Here is a 17669-nt window from a genome sequence, read left to right as displayed (position 1 = left end):
AAACTTAAACTTAAAGTAGAGGGCGCTGCTTCAATTACACGTCGACCTCACTCACTGCAGCTACAAATTGTCGTCTGCTGCGCGGAGTTGAAGAGGAAAAACGTGTTATTAAACTGGTTCAAAAATGGCCCCGGAGTTGCCAGAAGATGCCGTGGGTGTGGACGACATCGATGGAATGTTTGCTTTCTTGGAACACGTGAGTTTAGGAAACGATTCCCGATATTTGAAATTGAATACAGTGCTTTTCAACATGTTCAACTACAAATTCGGTAATCCTTACTTTTAGGACCCCGTTCCTATATAAGGTTACAAGACTCACCAAAACAGCTGACTAAATGACACTCAAAAGTGACATTCTGATATTTCTTGTCTTATATCTGAACAGTATGACCCTTCTTGAATATCAGCAGGTTTAATTTTGTGGAAAGAGGCTGGCAGGGCTTTGATTTATGAGGGAAATTAGGGGGTAAAACACGGCAATGACAAACAGTAAACAGACTCAAAAACCAAGATGGCAAACTGCAAAAAAGGTAGGAAAGTCACATTTTCTTTGAAAGTGCTTTCAAAATTACAACTTTAGAACATTAATCAGAAGATAAAAGATTTCTTTAGCCTGCAAAGGTCACTTTGGTACTGGACAGTCCATTGCCAAAGTCAGTTTTGAACAGAACTTGTGAAAAATAGAGGTGTCCTAAAGATAAGGATTACATCAATGTTGTATTGTTGGAAATTGTGTTGTCCAGTTGCGATATGAAATATGCTTTTTCAAGGAAGTGTTAATTTGCCTGGTACTTTTTTACTACTAGTTTAGCCAAAAAAAATCCATATACGGACGTCATTAATTTTTCCCTGTAATGACCTAGGCCCTATCACTCGGCCATCAGAAAGCGATAACAATCATGTCGCAAAAGGTCAAATTTAGCAGGGCAAATCCAGCAGCATGATTTAGCTAGAAAACATTTAACGAATAACATTAGAATTTTTCAGACCAGTCTCATACAGGTTGGTACACAGGGTGTCAAATGACGTCCCTATATGGAATTCATTCCGTTTAGCAGGCTTTCTTTCAGTAAACGATATTTGCCTGCTATATTGTACAGCGCATTATAAAAGGAATTAAATTAGGCAGTGTATATTTTGCCGGAGACGGCAAACCTTTAGTAAACGTTAGTTTGCCGGATATGCACTGAACATGCGCAGTTACTGTTTTTTTGTACTTAAACATTTTCCAGTGACAAATTTTAGTCTGGCTCCATGCCAAAATTATCGTTGTAACCTTGTATTCACAAGATGGGATTCAGACCATTTTATAATTTTGGACTATATTTCCCTTTTAAAAAAAAATCCTCCAGAGCCACAAATCTGAAAAAGAAAATGTAATACGCTGCAAAAAAATGTTTGAGACATGTTAAAATAATAAAAGAAGAGTATTCTTATTTATTTGGGGATGAGAAAAAAAAAATTTAAAAATGTGGTGCGGTCGGAATCGAACCCGAGTCATCCCGCTTACTAGAGTCTTTGCTTAACCACTACACCAAATGTGCTACACAGCTTTTGGTGGGAATTTAATACATCTTATAATTCAGCCCTATCTTAAAGAGTACAGCACCCTCTGTTGATGCCGGCAAACCTTTAGTAAACGTTAGTTTGCTGTCATTACCTCCGGCAAAATATCCACTATCTTCAGTAAACGATATTTGCCTGCTATATTGTACAGCGCATTATGAAAGGAATTAAATTACCTCCACCGTTGTGCAGCATGATCCAGCAATGGCCTAGTGAGTTGTGAAAACGGGCATGTACATAGTGTTCTAATATTTGAAATTGACTCCAACTTGACACGTCCACACTTTTATTATTCGGTCTTTCTCTTGTTTTCTTCTTTTCAGATTGACTGGACGGAACCCTGGTTGATCACACTGCTGCTATTCCACGCTGTGTGTGCTGCGGTCACGGTCCTCACTAGAAAATACTTCAATGTGCAACTTGTCTACTTTTTCTTACTCCGTAAGTTAGCCTGAAGAACAGATTGAGTTGATATTTACCTAGTCGGAAAATTTGTGACTCTCAATACTGCATACCAAACCAAATTCCAAACCAAATACATAATTGTGTTGATTGTTTAGGCAAAATTAAAAAAAAGAACATGTTTAGCGTCCTGCCTCTTTGACAAAAAGGAAGGAGGAGGCCCTTTTTTTTTTTTCATTTTTTTTTCAAAATGGCCGCCCGACACATTTTTCAAGACAACGCGGCCGGGCTATTTTTCAAGATGGTTACCAGCTTTTTTCAAAATGGCCGCCACTTGGACTCATTGACTATTTCCACAGCTTTATACACGGTTTAAAAGTCTAAAAATACGATTTCTTTCGTCAGAGATCGTTAAAATTTATCAATTTTTGTCTTTTAAAAAAAAAAAAAAAAGGAGGCGGCCTCTAAAAAGGAAGCGGGCGGGGACGCTAAACATGTTTTTTTTTTTACTTCGCCTTAGCACTGAGTCCCCAAAAATCTGGTTCCCTTTGTTTCAGGACACACTGTCATCTTTTTATTTGTTTCCAACACAATGCAGCTATGTAGACGGGTTAAAAGTTTGTGTGAGCAAAATAGTCATGAAAATTGAAGAATCCATCGGCCGTCTTGCAAAATCTGCATCTGGGGGGGGGGGAGGGGGAACCTCCTTCATTTTTGAAAAAAGGTCGGATGAGAAACTTTTTAAAATTTACTGATGCTGTTTTTGTTTTTTTATTTTGCAGTCATTCTTATCTATTTTTCGGAAACCATCAACGAGTATGCAGCTTTAAATTACGAGTAAGTCTTGTTTACGTAATGGCTAATTTGATTTAGAACAGAATTCAGTCATTCCTCCCCCCCCCCCCCCCCACATTACTAGTATTGTACACTGTTACTTCCGTCACATTTTTGGGTCAAACCCCCCTTGCTTTACTCGGCCAATGTTAATACATGTATGTGTCAGTACATTTAGCTAATATTGTGGTCATGGGCGTCGCCAGGATTTTGTCCGGGGGAGAGGAGGGGGGGGGGGGAAGCACATTTTTCCCCAAAATTTCTGAACTTTTTCAACACTATATTCTCAACTTATCATTTCCCGAGCGTGGGCGTGGGAACATTTGCAGTTGCCCTACCCCCCCCCCCTCAAATTGACAGCAATACATGTACAGTGTATGTGGCTTCGCACCTCTTTTTCCTTCCCCCCCCCCCCCTTTTCCCGAGGGGGGGGGGGCCCTCCCCCTCATGACGTCCATGATTGTTGTAGTCCCTAGACTTCAAACTAAGTAACAAAAGCGATTGACATTGTTACGTAAAAAATGAAAAATTTATAACGGACGAATACCACCACATCAACTTGCCATGAGCTCTGTGGGCCTTGTGGGGCATTGAATTCATGCTTTGCGGGTAATTCTGCAGGTTGTGGGTTCGAGTCCATTCTGGGGGTTATGGTGCGTGTCCTTGGGCAAGGCACTTTGTCACTCATTGCTTCTCCCAACCCAGGCGTAAATGGGTACCTGTGAGGGCAGAGATGGTTAGTGTGGTTGATTTTAACTGCTTTGCCCCGAAATGGCAGCATCGAGCTGTATACTCCCCAGGGAGCTGAGATGGTTGTTGGAATGTTTCATTGGCCTGATGATCAGGGGTAATAATAAGATCTTTGATCTTAGTAAAGTGCTACATTATAAGGATCCATATCCAACCAAGTTGTTATATTTTCCTCTCTACAGATCATTTTCAAAGCAGCAATATTTTGATTCCAACGGTCTTTTCATCGCGGTCGTCTTCAGTCTTCCATTGCTCTGTAACTGCTTATTGATTGTGGTAAGTGTGCAAAATGAATTTGCTTACTATTTGGGAAAGAATCTAGTATCCAGACAACACTACTTTGGTTGTGTACAAAGTCTATGGAGAGTTGAGTGCATTTTCAAAGTATTTTCTAACAAAATTGGAAATGTTTCACGGTCCCAGATTCACGTCTTTTCAACATTTTTGCTATGACTGACCTTCATGGACTGCAGATAATATGACAAAAAGTGGGGTCAGGTTGCAACATTCTTTCCATAATTTGCCTCAAAGAAGTGACCTTTCATCAGATCCATGTTAAAGCAAATTTTTATGTGGCAATTATTATCAGGTTGTTTATATAGCCAGTTTATGATTGTGATTGTGTATCAAATCGTTAATTTAGCCAAGATATGTATTTTGTTGCATGGACGTAATATCCCATATGCGTGTCCCAATATTTTTTTTATGTTTTGGATTTTTTTTGTACATCGTTTAAAACCAATCAGTTTAGGCACAAGTTCCATGTGAAAAACATACAACTTTTAGTGTTGTGCGATAAAATCACTTAAAATTTGATTAAACAAAGATTGTGCTATAAAAGTCGCAGGACTTTGTCGCGTAAATGTAATCACGCTCATCAGGAAATCATGATTAAGAGTATACAGGGGAAAAGTAAGAAACAAAAATCTAAGATGTTTTAGATTAAAGTTCACAGCGGTTCTGGTGGGTGTGAAATCAGTTTTGCAAAATAGTATTACCTGTTGAACAAGTGGTTTTTATAGCAATGGACTGAATTAGTCTAAGACTTAAAAGCTTAAATCTCCAATTCCAAAAACTTGTCCTTTTCAAACTGTACCAAATTTGTTTCACTTTGACTCCTACGTGTATTTTCACGTTTTTCTTTCTCAAGATGATTTGGATGTATCAGACAGCCCACCTTCTCGTCAAAGTGAAACGGGCCGAGATCAGGCACAAAAGCAAACAGGAGGAGGCTAAAGCCAAGTGAGAAGATGATCAACGAAGGTATCTTCTTCCTGAGATATTATTTGATTGTGCTTTGGGTCAGGTTTAACTTATTATTATTATTTTATTGTGATAAAATTCTGTTCCTGATGCTTTACCCTATTAAACCTCCCGAACTCCATTAAAACCCATCCCTCATTTTGATGGATTTTGGGGGACTTGGTCCTGCAGGCCTGGTGTGACTAAATATTGATGGAGTATGATGGACTTGGGCCTGGAGGCCTAAAGCAAAGCATGCATTGGAAGCAGCGTTATTGACGGATTGTGGCGGACTTGGTCCAGTACTTATATGTGTATTAGTAAAAGACAGTAGGGAGTTGAAGCCTTTTTAAGTGCTTTGGAGGTATTTTTTGTCGAGTTTCTGTCGACATTTTGGGATGAGACATTGGCAAGTTGTGTTGAATAGGCCAAGCTCCCTCAAGTAAAAAACGGCATGCACACGTGTTCTATAGAAAACACAAATCATCTTCTGCATATAGTATTCTCTTAAATTTCATACATGTACATGCATTACAATGTTAAAAAAAGGAACACACATAGAAGTTCAGCTACATGTTTAGAATCATCTTGTGAAATATTTCTTTCTTTTATTGCGCAAACTCTTATTTATGCTTTTAACTTAAAAAAAATACAAGAAGTATTATAAGTTGTGGGTTTCTTTTTAATGAAATTAATGTACCATAGTCATGACACCATATCTAACTATTCCCCGTAGTTATTTCTAGTATCATAATTATTATTGTTGTTATTATTTCTGGTACAGTTTTAGAGGTGGGAAGAAAACCTAAGAATATTCTAGGTAAAAACCCACGGAATCAGGTACCGCTAGGGACTGAAAACCCAATCCACATGTTGGCCCAGGCGAGATTCGAACCCAGGTCACAGCGGTGGAAGGCGAGGAAAGAACTGCTACGCCAACCTGACTGAATCCAAAATGGGGCTTAAACCAATGTGAGTGCCAACTTGTATGATAATTTTTAAAAATCATAAAACTTTTAAAGTTACAGTGGTAAAACATACTTCAGGACGGAAGGGCTGATGCAGCGAACAGCTGCAGAATAAATTCTGAATTTCTGTATATCTGCTGCTTTGGCGGACAACCAGGTTGTGGAATGCTCGAAGACATTTCCGTCATTTTTCGGGTATATGTAGCCTAAGGTGTGATGAAATAAAAACGACTATTGTTTCTGTCATAAAATGATTACAAAAGGTACTTTTGAGAGCCGTTTTTCAAGTCCTGTCATGCCTGTTTCGACCCGAACGTGCAATTTGTGTAAAAGTCGTCGTTGCGGGCAGCAAACAAAACACAGTAAATCGTGACGTAATAAACAGGACTCCCGATGCAGAGTAGCATAAACGAGTCCAGTTTATTACGCCACAATTTACTGTGTTCTGTTTGCTGCCCGCAACGACGACTTTTACACAAATTACACGTTCGGGTCGAAACAGGACCTGAAAAATAGCTCTCAAAAGTACCCTTTGTACTCATTTCATGACAGAAACAATAGTCGTTTTTATTTCATCACGCCTTAGGCTACATATACCCAAAAAATGACGGAAATGTTTTCGAACATTCCACAATCTCTTAGAAGTACAGTCTCCACAGAACACAACTCGTCATTCAGAATGCCTGTGCATACTGCATTACGATTTTCAAAAGTCTGCGTATTAAATGCACCCACATACATTATGCAAACACATAGTGTTCAATTGTCAAAAACCAGTTTCGTAGCCGCCCTTTCAAAAATTCCCAAAATAATTAATGCTTCGTCTTTTAATATTTAATAATGCTTTTTCTTAGAAAAACTATATCATTTTTTCCTTGCATATCTTAATAGCAGCAAATATATACACACAGATACTTGAATACTTTTTACACCTTTGCTCTAAAATGGACAACTAAGGCATTTCTTGATTTTTACAAATTGATCACTGACACCGTTGTATCCAAAATTGATTCGATGATTAAAAACGGAAAATTCTCATTTATACATAAATCTCACTTTATACAATATCAAAAAAGAATTTTAGTTTTGAATGACAGGAATTGTCAAGTAAGTTTTAAATGTGACTTACTTGTTTTAAACGACGACAATTATTTACCCCTAACCCCTTGAGTGATTTACTAGGAACCTTCCTCACTCTTGCAAAATCCAACACCATCAACACCCAAACTGTTGGACTCTGATTATGGTGGTATGCCTGACCCCATGTAAAGCAGAATCAGTTTACTAGTGCAGTACTCACTCCAACAGATTCCAAAAAAACATGCAGTTGGATTTTGAAGGGTTGGGGTAGTTAAGGTTAATATTGATAGGCAAACAAAACGTTGCAAAAGAAATTCTCTGCTTTTTAAGGCACCTTTTCACTGGTAAGGCAATGTACATAATCTAAGGCCAGAAGAACAATATAATGAACATACATCTAGCGTAGGGAAGCATTTAAATGGTTCACGCACTTTCAAGGCACAGGAATTTACAAATATTGCTTAGAGGCCGTCCAATTATTTTTCATCATTTTCACGAGCGTACAGAGACCCCTTTCCCCATACTAGTACAAACCGAAAAAGAAAAATTGATAAATCTCTGCTTATCATGGAGAAAGGCACATGTATTATCATTTTGAGTGATTTTTAGAAGTGTAGAAGGCCATCTAATTAACCCCCTCCCCCAGTATACGGTTCGTTCGCTCTTGAAAATGATGAAAAAAAGTTGATGGCCTCTTAGCATGGAAGAACTATTCAGGAATATAAAGCTGCACAATATCTAAACAGTACTGGCACCCACATCATTTTCAGTGAAAGTCCTAAAAGACTTCACAAAATTTACACATATGTGAGCTGATTTTACAGTTATCTCTCACAATTTTTCAAACCTTCGGAAGCTTGCCAAGTCTGTGATTCGTACAATAGTTATAACTGCTACACTATCAAAAACAAGACCATTGTTAAGATAAGTTTGATCAGAAACCATAGTTAAATGATTGTTTAACTCAAATGCCGGTTAACCAGTTCGCGCCGGGGGCCGTGTTTTCACACAAAAGTTTTGCAGTATTCGGAACAGATGACAGATAAACACGCAGGGAGCGAGGCCAGAAATATCTGTCCGCGACCCGCTCACAGCGAGCGAGGCCGGAAATATGAGTGTGCTGCCCGAGGGTGATGGCTTCAACCCGCCTGGCTTGAGGTCGAGTGACAAGTAATTCCACGCCTCGTTTCGTTCTTGTCAAAATAATCCCGGCGCAAACTGGTTAAAGAATGATGGTTGGACGAGGAACAGCCTACCAAGCTTGACTGTATTGCTGATTAGGGCCCGTCTCAGTTCATATCCAGGACGAGTTCCGGAAAAGCTGCGGACATTGCATCGGGTATAAGTTGCAGGATTCTGAACAACTTCCCCGCAATCTTCCCGCAATGAAGTTATCAGTATTGGTGAGTAAACAGTTGCTAATGAAAGTTTCCCCGGAACATGTCCGGGACAAATGCAGAGCTTCTTCCGGACAAAGTGAATGATTCTACCCGCAACGTGTCTGGAACTCGTCCCGGGTTCGAGTTATGACTGGCCCTTACCAATAGCCATTGCATGTGTCTGACATTTGTAATTGCTCATCAACATATAATGCAAGGTCTTTGTTTTTAGTTAAAAAACTTGGAGTTTATTTTTAAAAACATGGTCCCGTTTCACAAACTGGTTTACGTTGCCGCCGTCTCCCCAAGAAGCTCACTAACCAGGTAGCATGTCTCCATGTGATCGTTCTCCACAGTGTGCTTCAACTGAAGGCTATAAATATGAAAAGGAGTCAGTTATGATGATTGTTTTCAAACACCATCGCATTCATAAAAATCTCATGGAGACTACTCACATCGTTTGAATATCTGAATTGATAAAAATGTCATTCTGATATCTGGTGATGTTCAAATATTTGGTTTAGTGGAATCTGGCGACCAGAAAGCTTTTACTGCGGTGGTGTCACGCTCACGCGCATGCTGCACGTGTTCTTAAGTACGATGCGCATGCGCATTTTGGTAATCCTATTGGTCGAAGGAGCCTGTAGTGCGCGTGTAATACCTGAGCGCGACTCGCGGGAGCCGTGCGCCACCACCGAAAATGGCTGCCGCTGGATTTGTCTATATTCAGCACGGCCCCAACAGTAGTACAGGGTGCGTAAAAAAAAACGAAACCCAAATGTCGGGACTATTGTTTTATTGAAGTTCTACATGTAGCACTTTCAAAATCTAGGATATGAAAGCCCAATTCATGAGCTTTCTTTTAGTGCAAGAATCATTCAAATCACTTGTGTACTTTTTAAGTTACGGAATTTTAAACGCAACAACCGTTTTGAGGTTCTGTCTACGGATCACCAAAAAGGTGTGCGCTCTTTCAGCAAAACGAAAACAATTCACACACATCCCTATGTGACTTGTTTTCGTTTTGCTGAAAGAACACTGAACTTTTTTCCGATCCGTGGACAGAACCTTAAAATGGTGGTTGTGTTCAAAATTCCGTAATTTGAAAAGTACATGAGTGATTTCAATGATTCTTGTACTAAAAGAAAGCTTATGAATTGGACTTTAATATCCTAGATTTTGAAAGTGCTACATGTAGAACTTCCCTAAAACAATGGTCTTAACATTTGGGTTTGTTTTTTGACTCACCCTGTAGTGCTGCCATTCACCCTTCTCCTTTAAACCACCTACCTGACCATGTCTTGAGAGAGTTCCTCAGGACTGGAGGATGCACGCTTGCCACACTGGGCCTGGATCTTGGCAAAAACCTCCTCACCAAGAGAATCGATGCAGTGTCTAGAAAACGGTAAAAAGAAGTCCAAGTGAATGCTGAGTTGCTTCCATAGGGATCAGGTTTCTGATCTGACATGATTTACTGCGACCCATGGTAGATCAGTGGATTCCACCGAATGGGAGTCAGGTTGGCGTAGCGGTACTTTCGAATCCCGCCTAGGCCAATATGTGGGTTGGCTTTTCAGTCCCTGCCTGATTCCGTAGTTTTTCCCCAGAATTTTCTTCTGGGCGTTTTCTCCCACCTCTAAAACTGTGTTTTCTTCTCATCCTCTTCTCTCTACAGGTTTCTTCAGGCTTGCGAGCTACAGTGCCTAGGGTACTTTTGAGGAATCCTTGGTTTCATTACCAGAAATGATTATTAATAATAATAATAATAATAACCATTTAAAATGTGGAATAAATAAATAATTAACTTCACCGGGGCACACAATCACACATGGTTGGCTTTGCTCCCAACTGAGCAACCCTGCGCTGACTTACTCTCTAAGCAGCTGTTTGCATCTGGAGGTCGGTCTCTGTTCCTCTTCCATTTCGTCTTCAAAGTCATCTTCATAATTTGCCTCAACCCCAATGGCCGTCCGGGCGTGGCTCAAGATCTCTTTCAAATTCTGTTGACAAAAAAACAAACAAGTACTTCGTCTGAGTACAAGTGCAAGCACAAAGAGAGTATGGGTAATTTTTTTTTGCAAGTACGAGTACATTTTCATGAGTCTGAGTACGAGTACCAAGAAAATGTACTCCAGCATGAGAATGAGAACAAGCCCGAGCACTACAACACTGCTATACATCACATGACCTCTTTTGCCGATTATTAACATGTTTTTGCTAAGCTCATCTGTATATAGCATGTTTCTGTTCCTACCGCATCTGAGTCGACATCCTCAAAGTCGTCAGCATACTCTTGGTCTCCCGGCTGGGTGAGAGGGCTAGGGGTCTTCCCCCCGTTGTGGTTGGGGGAGGGCGTGGCTGCAGATGAATGAGGGGAGGGGCTTAGCAGCCCCCGGGATGGGTCCGCATCGTCGTCGTCACTGCAACTCCCGACAACTTCTTCGACAATCTCTGCAAAAGGCATGGGAATAGCTTCAGCAACGAGAGATGCTATGGCATAAAGCTGCCTCTCTGCGGTTCATTTTAAGATCTGTTTCCACCTTTTAGGCCTGAATATGTGGTCGAGTGTTAAGACGTCTGCACTTGTAAGCAAAAGGTGGTGAGCTAGGGTGTGAACTAATGGGTAAACTGTCTTAAGTATTTATGAATATAAAATCAAACTTCTTATTCACCTTCGATGTCTTCATCTCCATTCTTACTGCTGCATTCACTGAGCACCTCATCTACTACATCATCATCGTCATCATCATCGCCGTTCTCGCTGCTAGAGAAGTCGTCCGAGTATTCCCCAGAATCCTTGGGTTCCAAGGGTCTCCTGACTGGGGTATCTGGGCAACGGGGAAAACATTTACAAATCTCTCTGAATACTTAACCCTAACCCTAACCTTCCCAAATCCTCCAAAATCCACTTTGCAAAATGGAGGATTTTGCAGGATTGAGGCTATGTGGCAAGAGTGTGTTGCTGATTTTGGAGGATGCACTGTGTCAAGGTCTTGGGCCGGACCTTGTGTTGTTTGCTCAGCCAAGATTATACTTGAAAAACCTCTGCACTGCTCATGGATGTCACTGGTTCTGCCTCAACATATTGGCAGTGATTGCTGGAGGATTTTGCAGGATTGAGGCAGTGGTCGCCCCTCCAAGAGACACATCCAAGAAATAACGGAGGATTTTGCAGGATTGATGAGGCTGTATGCAATATTTACATGGAGGAAGTTGGAGGATCGTGCAGGATTGAAGTTGCATCCTAGAAAAATGCCTAGAGAGTTGGGGTTCAAGGACTGGGAGCTAGAAAGTGTTGATAATTATGAGCTTGATGAAGTAAAGTTTATTTAATCTTTTCATTCCAGTTTTTCCCTTCAATTCCCCATTATTTCATTTTTTAGCTGAAAAGTGCTCATTTGACCAGATATTGAAAAGTTTTCATGCTTTTCGAGCCAAAATGGGCGCATTTTCTTGAAAGTGCTCCATCTTTTTAAAATACCTGTCCCAAATGATGGGTGGACAGCTCAGTACACTGGACACCTTTCTAACCAACGTACAGTACGCAAACCCCACACTCACCTATATTGTGGCTGTGATCCGCCTTCTTCGCTTTGCTGCCGTTGTCCGATGCGTTGGAATCTATGGACTGCCTAACCAGCAGCACCTGTTGCCACTGGACCTCCTTCTCGGTGATGAAGAGGTTGAGATGTTTCTGGACGAAGGGGAAGGCTAGCAGAGCATTCGCTCTGATGGAACAAAGGGGAAAGGATTTTGGAGGATTGAGGATGAATGCATTTTGTGAGGCAGGGCTATTGGAGGCTTTTAAAGGATTGAGGCAGTGGGTATCCATCATTTCAACATAAGTGCAACATTTTGGAGGATTTTGGAGGATTGAGGATGGTTCCTAGCAAAAAGGGCCAAGGGGCTAGGACTAAGCCTGATTTAAAAAAAAAAAAAAATTAAGTTACCCTGGTCTTTGGTCTGGTTCCTTGACTAGAATTGCTGCTATCAGCTGCTTCATATCATCTGAATACATGGACGGAATTTCCTAGGGACAAAATTTAAACCAGGTAAGTTTGTCAAAAATATAAAAGGAAAAACTGTACTCAACATTTTATAACCCTCTGTCATCTTTCAGGCAATTTCAAACAATTAAATGGGTTTTTTTTAAGATTCCATAATATCTGTAAACTACTGGATTATATGCATTGATGTCATGTTGAAGAAACTTTCCTTAGAAAATTGAATATTCATTGTGAACTTCACTGGTAAATCTGCTTCAATTCTAAATTCGCAGTAGCTACATGAATGAACTACGTTTAACAAATTTTCCTCGACACTTTGTTCAGATACAAAATAGCAACTTGCAATTAGCCACCAAAAAAAAAAGCCATTTTAACCAATCATGTTATTTGTTGACTGTTTTTCAAAAAAATCCAAGTGGTTTAAAAAGTTCTGAGTTTTTCTTTCCTTTATAGTTCGTTTCAATTATAAGAACTTTGCTACACTATTTACATTTCTAGATATATTGATGTACTTACTGCATATTCACACTTTACAATTTTGTAGAAGAGACTTATAAGATTATTTGCATCAAAGGCTGGAGCAAAGGCGCACATCTCAAACAAAAGACATCCTAAGGCCTGTAAAACAAGGGGGCAAAAAAAGGCAAAACAAGGAAAACGTTATTAACACAAATTCATTCATTTTCCTGACCCGAACTGTCCTGACTGTTTAGCCTCGAGTCTTGCGCATCTTTTGATACCAAAAACATAAGATTCTGACCATAGGTTACTGCGCAGCGAAAAAAAAATCTATCTGAATTTCTCTGTATGTAGTGTACACAAAGCAGAATTACCATCGGTGCATATAAATAATTAATTAGTCGATAATTCCAAAACCCTTTAACCTATAGTCATGAAAATTCTTAAGTATGTTCATATTAAGTTGTTCTATGCATGCATTGAGTTTCATAATTTTTTGTCGCTTAATGGCCGAGATCTGAAGGGGGGTGGGGGAGGGTCGATTTTACCCCCACCCCCACCCCCACCCCCACCGGCTGTGAGATGGTCAAAATAACCTGGCTACTTTAGGGTTAATAAGATTTTTTTTAACAGAAAGACCTACCCATAAATCGGACTTGTTGTTGTACGGGATATCTTGGCACAGCTCTGGGCTGAGGTAGCATGGTGTGCCAACGCATGTACTAGCTTTGTCGATGGTGTGCTCTAATGTCCTGGCTATGCCAAAATCACCTGAAAACCAAGCACAAGGACGATTATAAAAACTGCTTAGTTTCTATTGTGCCCGGTGTACATCTGTCAATGGCACTGTTATGCAAATTTGAAGGAAAACTATGTAAACAATGGATCAATGCAGAAATGTACAAAGTTGATGCGGGTGCTCTTAAAAAGACACCTGTCCAAATCTTTCTACAGCTCTGGGGATTCTATGTCAAAGTTGGGTTTCAGATTTTATGTTCTCTTGGAAAAGAAATCTTGCAAAGCTATCTCAACAGGGTCTAAAGTAGTTTAGAGCAAAGTCATGTACCCTTGGCGGCAGTGGAGTGGTATTGCACAACGGAGCTGCAAAGAGTAGCCCTTATCATTTTTAAGTTTTGTCGAATTAACTCACCTAACTTCAGCATATTCTTCTTGGTAAGAAAGACATTCTGTGCCTTCAAATCTCTGCAAGCAAATACAAATATTTTGTTTACTGCAGCGTTAGTTTTACAGGGCCAACTGGGTCGCGAAAACATTACATTGTTAGTTTCACATCACTGAAGATTTTCTTGTGACCGTCCTTCCGTGGGCCAAAATTAATTCCAAGTACGGAAGAATAACCACAATGGACTTTTAACAATCACTCACAGTAACTTTTACTAAATAAAGTGCAATGCGAACGTGGCTTAGTTTTCGGACTACAGGTTCCGATAAGCCAAAGTAAAAAAAAACATGTTTCTCGTCCCCGCCCGCTTCCTTTTTGGAGGCCGCCTGGATTTTTTTAATTATTTTTTATTCTTGAAAAATGCAGTAAAAAACACCGAAAAAGTCCACAAATTCATCGGAAAATAAATACTTGCATCTAAAACTGTTCATTGTAGACCAATACAACTCTAAATGACACTTTAAATATGTTCAGTTTTCTTGTCCAACTTGTCTTTCATTTTAAAGTGTCTTTGAACAGTGGAAACACCAACGGTTGCAGGAAATTTTAAAATGGCGGCCATCTTGAAAAAAATAAAAAAATTAAAAGCCCCTCTTCCTCCTTTTTTTCAAAAACCCAGACGAGAAACATGTTTTTTTTTTTATTCAGCCTTATACTCACCTGTGTAGTATTTTCATGGAGTGTATGTACTGTACAGCCATGAGCAGCTGTATAAACCACTGCATGATCTGGCTTTCCTCGAGATTCTCTCCACGATTCTTGTGCCTCTGAATCTTCTCATCCAGGTTGCCTCCATCACAGTAATCCTGCAGGATTATCAAGAAACTAACTAAACCGGGATTTGTACCGCAGCCCACTGGACTGCTGCTCCAGTGCACTACAAGCAGATTAAGTGCAACCAGTAGTTGCCACTTATCCAAAAGTAAAATTTTGATTGATAAATGATGGTCAGCCACATATAGCAAGTCAATCAGGAAACACATTTGACATTTAATCTTGGCATTTTTCTATTACTTTAAAAAAATCTTGTCCCCAATGATTATAAGCATTTCTGCTAATTGTGAGTACACTAGGGTTCTGCAATGCACTATATGTATATGGTATTGTCATGTAATTAAAAAAATAATAACTTAAATAGTGCTTAGCGCTTTGCAATTATTACCCCCAGTTTTTTGCAGCCAGTTTTTTGCAGCCGATCAAGATCAGCCCATTCTAGTCTCTACCTTCAGAGGTACCCATTTATACACCTGGGTGGATAATTGTAGTAAAGTGTCTTGCCCAAGAACACAAGCACCGTGTAACCCATCAGGGTTCGAACCCACGTTCCACGGTTGAGTTGAACACCGTAACCACTGGACCAGAGCACTCCACAAGTTAAGCAAAAAATCCCTCTCCAACCAATTTCTTCCTATTCAACTTTTCTGAAATGTTGCCTACCTGCACAATGCAGAGATGCACAGCGTCTGGCGTCTCCTCAAAGAACGACTCGTAGTAAGTGACAATGTGTGGATGTCTGAGCTCTGATAGGATGTTAGCCTCGCGTTGGACCGCCTCCCTAGTACGAGTCTTGCGTTTCTCATCAAGCTGGATCTTCTTCAGAGCTTGTAACCTGCACACCAAAAAATATTATTTTCAGCATTGAAGTCATCATGTCCATCACAAGCCACACCCATGCCATCACAAGTCAATGTCACAAGTCCAGTCACAAGTAATGAATAATAACAAAGGAATGCCTTTGTCAAAGCTCATTTGAATAGCTTGTGAGTTGAATTGGGACTGGAGGACTTGTGATGGACTTGTAGTGGACTTGTGAGACTTGTGAAGGACTTACGATGATTTCAACCACAACAAGCGTTACTGGCATTGGGTCTACCCAGTCATGAGTATCGATGCTTTCGGGCAGACATGATCCAGGTTTACAAAATACTCTGTGAAGTTGATCATTTAGAGGTGAAACAAATGCAATGACAACACTCTTTCAACAAAAAGTGAGACCAACAACAAATTTAAATGGCCACAGTTGCTACTATGTCGAGACCAAAGAGCTCAATCAGAAAAGGTACTTGGAAACTTCTATTGATGTTTAAAATTTGCTCAGTTTTTGGTGAATTTCTTAGACATTTCCCTCACTGCCAATCTCAAAGTTCTGCCCACAATGTATTCAGCCAATGAACATTAGCGTCTTCACTGCTATAAATAAACCAATGAGTGTCACAAGATTTCTAACTGATAGTATACAAGAAAAAATGGAATAGCAGGCTTACTTTTTTGTTTCCTTGTGTCGGACCAAATACACCGCTCCTCCTGACCCTGTCCCTAGGGTCGTCACTTTGTCGTACATCTCCATGGAGATACCATCTGGGTGGGTGTACTGTCTGGTACCCAGAGGCTTGCTGAGCGTTAAGATGCTTAATTACTGCTACTTGGCGGACATTTTACAGGTGAGCTGTCCAAACACAAATTATGTTAATTTACTACGGAAAAATTGGGTATTATTGATGCCACTTTTTCCAATAATTTTGGAACCCAAACAAGTATTAAAAGAGGCATCAGGATATTGTAATCTTACTTTTAGGTCGCGTAAAAAAAATGTTGCAACCTGTCGCCACTTTTTTCTTCATATATCATCTCAATGAAGGTCAGTCATTGCAAATATTATGATGATAAGACATAGACATGAATCTGGGACAGAGAAAAAATTTCCAATTTGGACTCTCCATAGCATAGACTTTGTACACAACCGCTGAAGTGGCGTCAGGTTGCAACATATTTTCCAAAACAAATAGCGTCTTGTCTGGGCTTTTTTTAAAAATGAAGGAGACGCCCCCCCCCCCTTCAATTTTCTCGACTAGGCCTATTTTGCTGATACAAAACTCAAGCAATCAAAATATTTCAATTTTTCATTTTCAATTTAAATTGTGTACAAAGGAGCCATCACCCTTCATTCTATATTATACAAACAATAATACAAGCATACATTTTACAAACTAGCAAGGAGCAAGAATTCGAAGGCAGCACAAATGTTCAATCACACAGTATACACATTGTCCATCCCCAGTTCCAAAATTTGTATCCTTGTGGAGACATTTCTTTGTTCCCGTGTAGTAAAGTGTTCAATTTTGAAGGTGAATTTTCAAAATGCTCTTATTTTAACCAGAATAAGTTTCCTGGGCTGAAATTTGGAATTAATATCCCTTTTCTAAAACTCTTCCATTTGCGACAAATAAACATACCTTGGAAATTCCTAGTTTTTGAGTAAAACCCATATATCTATTTCGTGAAAACCTTGTGGAGACCTATTCATCTATAGAAATTGCCCTGTGGAGACGTTTACAATGTTTTGTTCACTATTGTGTGTGAGTCTCCACAAGGCAGCGAATTTGTGGTCCATAAAGTCTACTTGCAAAAATGCAAAAAAGCCACGAAACACCGAGGATAAAACTGATCAACGACATTCAAAGTCTATCATGTTGTTAAGAAACATTTCATGGCATGTTCTTTCAATTACCTAACAATTCTGCATAATTTAAAGTCAAACCTGCCACTAAAATCGGCTCTTTTTGGAGCACCTTGTTCGCCGTTTTTCCAGTGAGTGATCTGTTTGCTTATTTTTCTCGCAGTTATTTTGACTAGCGCCCTCTGTAGGCATCAACTAATTGTATTAATAAATTTCACTGGTCCCTTTTCAACCTTTTCATAGCCAATGTGTGCGGGATTCCGCCGCGCCGAGTACCGGTAACTCGCACTTGCTCTTTCAATGACTTTGCAGGTTCTTCACTTTAAGACGATTTTTGCTCAC

General features: G+C 39.9%; 2 protein-coding genes across 3 annotated transcripts; one reads left to right on the top strand and one right to left on the bottom strand.

Moving 5' to 3' along the window:
- LOC119724695 (transmembrane protein 18-like) lies at nt 1-5893 on the top strand. The gene is made up of 5 exons (XM_038195868.1): nt 1-196; nt 1890-2007; nt 2751-2805; nt 3735-3828; nt 4703-5893. Exons 1-5 carry the CDS (start codon nt 125-127, stop codon nt 4796-4798), a joined length of 435 nt encoding a protein of 144 aa, XP_038051796.1. The 5' UTR covers nt 1-124; the 3' UTR covers nt 4799-5893.
- Nucleotides 5894-6483: 590 nt separating this feature from the next.
- LOC119724693 (serine/threonine-protein kinase Nek6-like) lies at nt 6484-17509 on the bottom strand. Of its 2 annotated transcripts, none has more exons than XM_038195864.1 (14): nt 17413-17509; nt 16135-16316; nt 15308-15479; nt 14531-14676; nt 13838-13890; nt 13331-13458; nt 12745-12846; nt 12172-12251; nt 11783-11949; nt 10894-11049; nt 10476-10672; nt 10094-10221; nt 9512-9616; nt 6484-8594 (listed from the first exon to the last, which is right to left on the bottom strand). In XM_038195864.1, the coding sequence occupies exons 2-14, from the start codon at nt 16215-16217 to the stop codon at nt 8507-8509; spliced, it is 1605 nt and encodes a 534-aa protein (XP_038051792.1). In that variant the 5' UTR covers nt 16218-16316; nt 17413-17509; the 3' UTR covers nt 6484-8506. The 2 variants fall into 2 exon arrangements, with proteins under 2 accessions (XP_038051792.1, XP_038051793.1); XM_038195865.1 differs by having other exon boundaries at nt 17440-17456.
- Between the last annotated feature and the right edge of the window lie 160 nt (nt 17510-17669).

This window comes from Patiria miniata, unplaced genomic scaffold, assembly GCF_015706575.1.
Source record: "Patiria miniata isolate m_02_andy unplaced genomic scaffold, ASM1570657v1 HiC_scaffold_18, whole genome shotgun sequence".
In the NCBI taxonomy this organism is placed as follows: Eukaryota; Metazoa; Echinodermata; class Asteroidea; order Valvatida; family Asterinidae; genus Patiria; species Patiria miniata.
The sequence above is the reverse complement of the archived record's forward strand: the minus strand, read 5'-3'. Positions and strand labels throughout refer to the sequence as shown.

What these genes read in the sequence shown, in the direction of transcription:
- LOC119724695 (XM_038195868.1), top strand. Translation starts at nt 125, where the DNA reads ATGGCCCCGGAGTTGCCAGAAGATGCCGTGGGTGTGGACGACATCGAT. An exon ending in TGTTTGCTTTCTTGGAACAC is followed by an intron (nt 197 to 1,889) that starts GTGAGTTTAGGA and finishes TCTTCTTTTCAG; the next exon opens with ATTGACTGGACGGAACCCTG. An exon ending in TGTCTACTTTTTCTTACTCC is followed by an intron (nt 2,008 to 2,750) that starts GTAAGTTAGCCT and finishes TTTATTTTGCAG; the next exon opens with TCATTCTTATCTATTTTTCG.
- LOC119724693 (XM_038195864.1), bottom strand. Translation starts at nt 16,217, where the DNA reads ATGGAGATGTACGACAAAGTGACGACCCTAGGGACAGGGTCAGGAGGA. An exon ending in TGCATCTCTGCATTGTGCAG is followed by an intron (nt 14,677 to 15,307) that starts GTAGGCAACATT and finishes ATAATCCTGCAG; the next exon opens with GATTACTGTGATGGAGGCAA. An exon ending in GAACCAGACCAAAGACCAGG is followed by an intron (nt 11,950 to 12,171) that starts GTAACTTAATTT and finishes TTGTTCCATCAG; the next exon opens with AGCGAATGCTCTGCTAGCCT.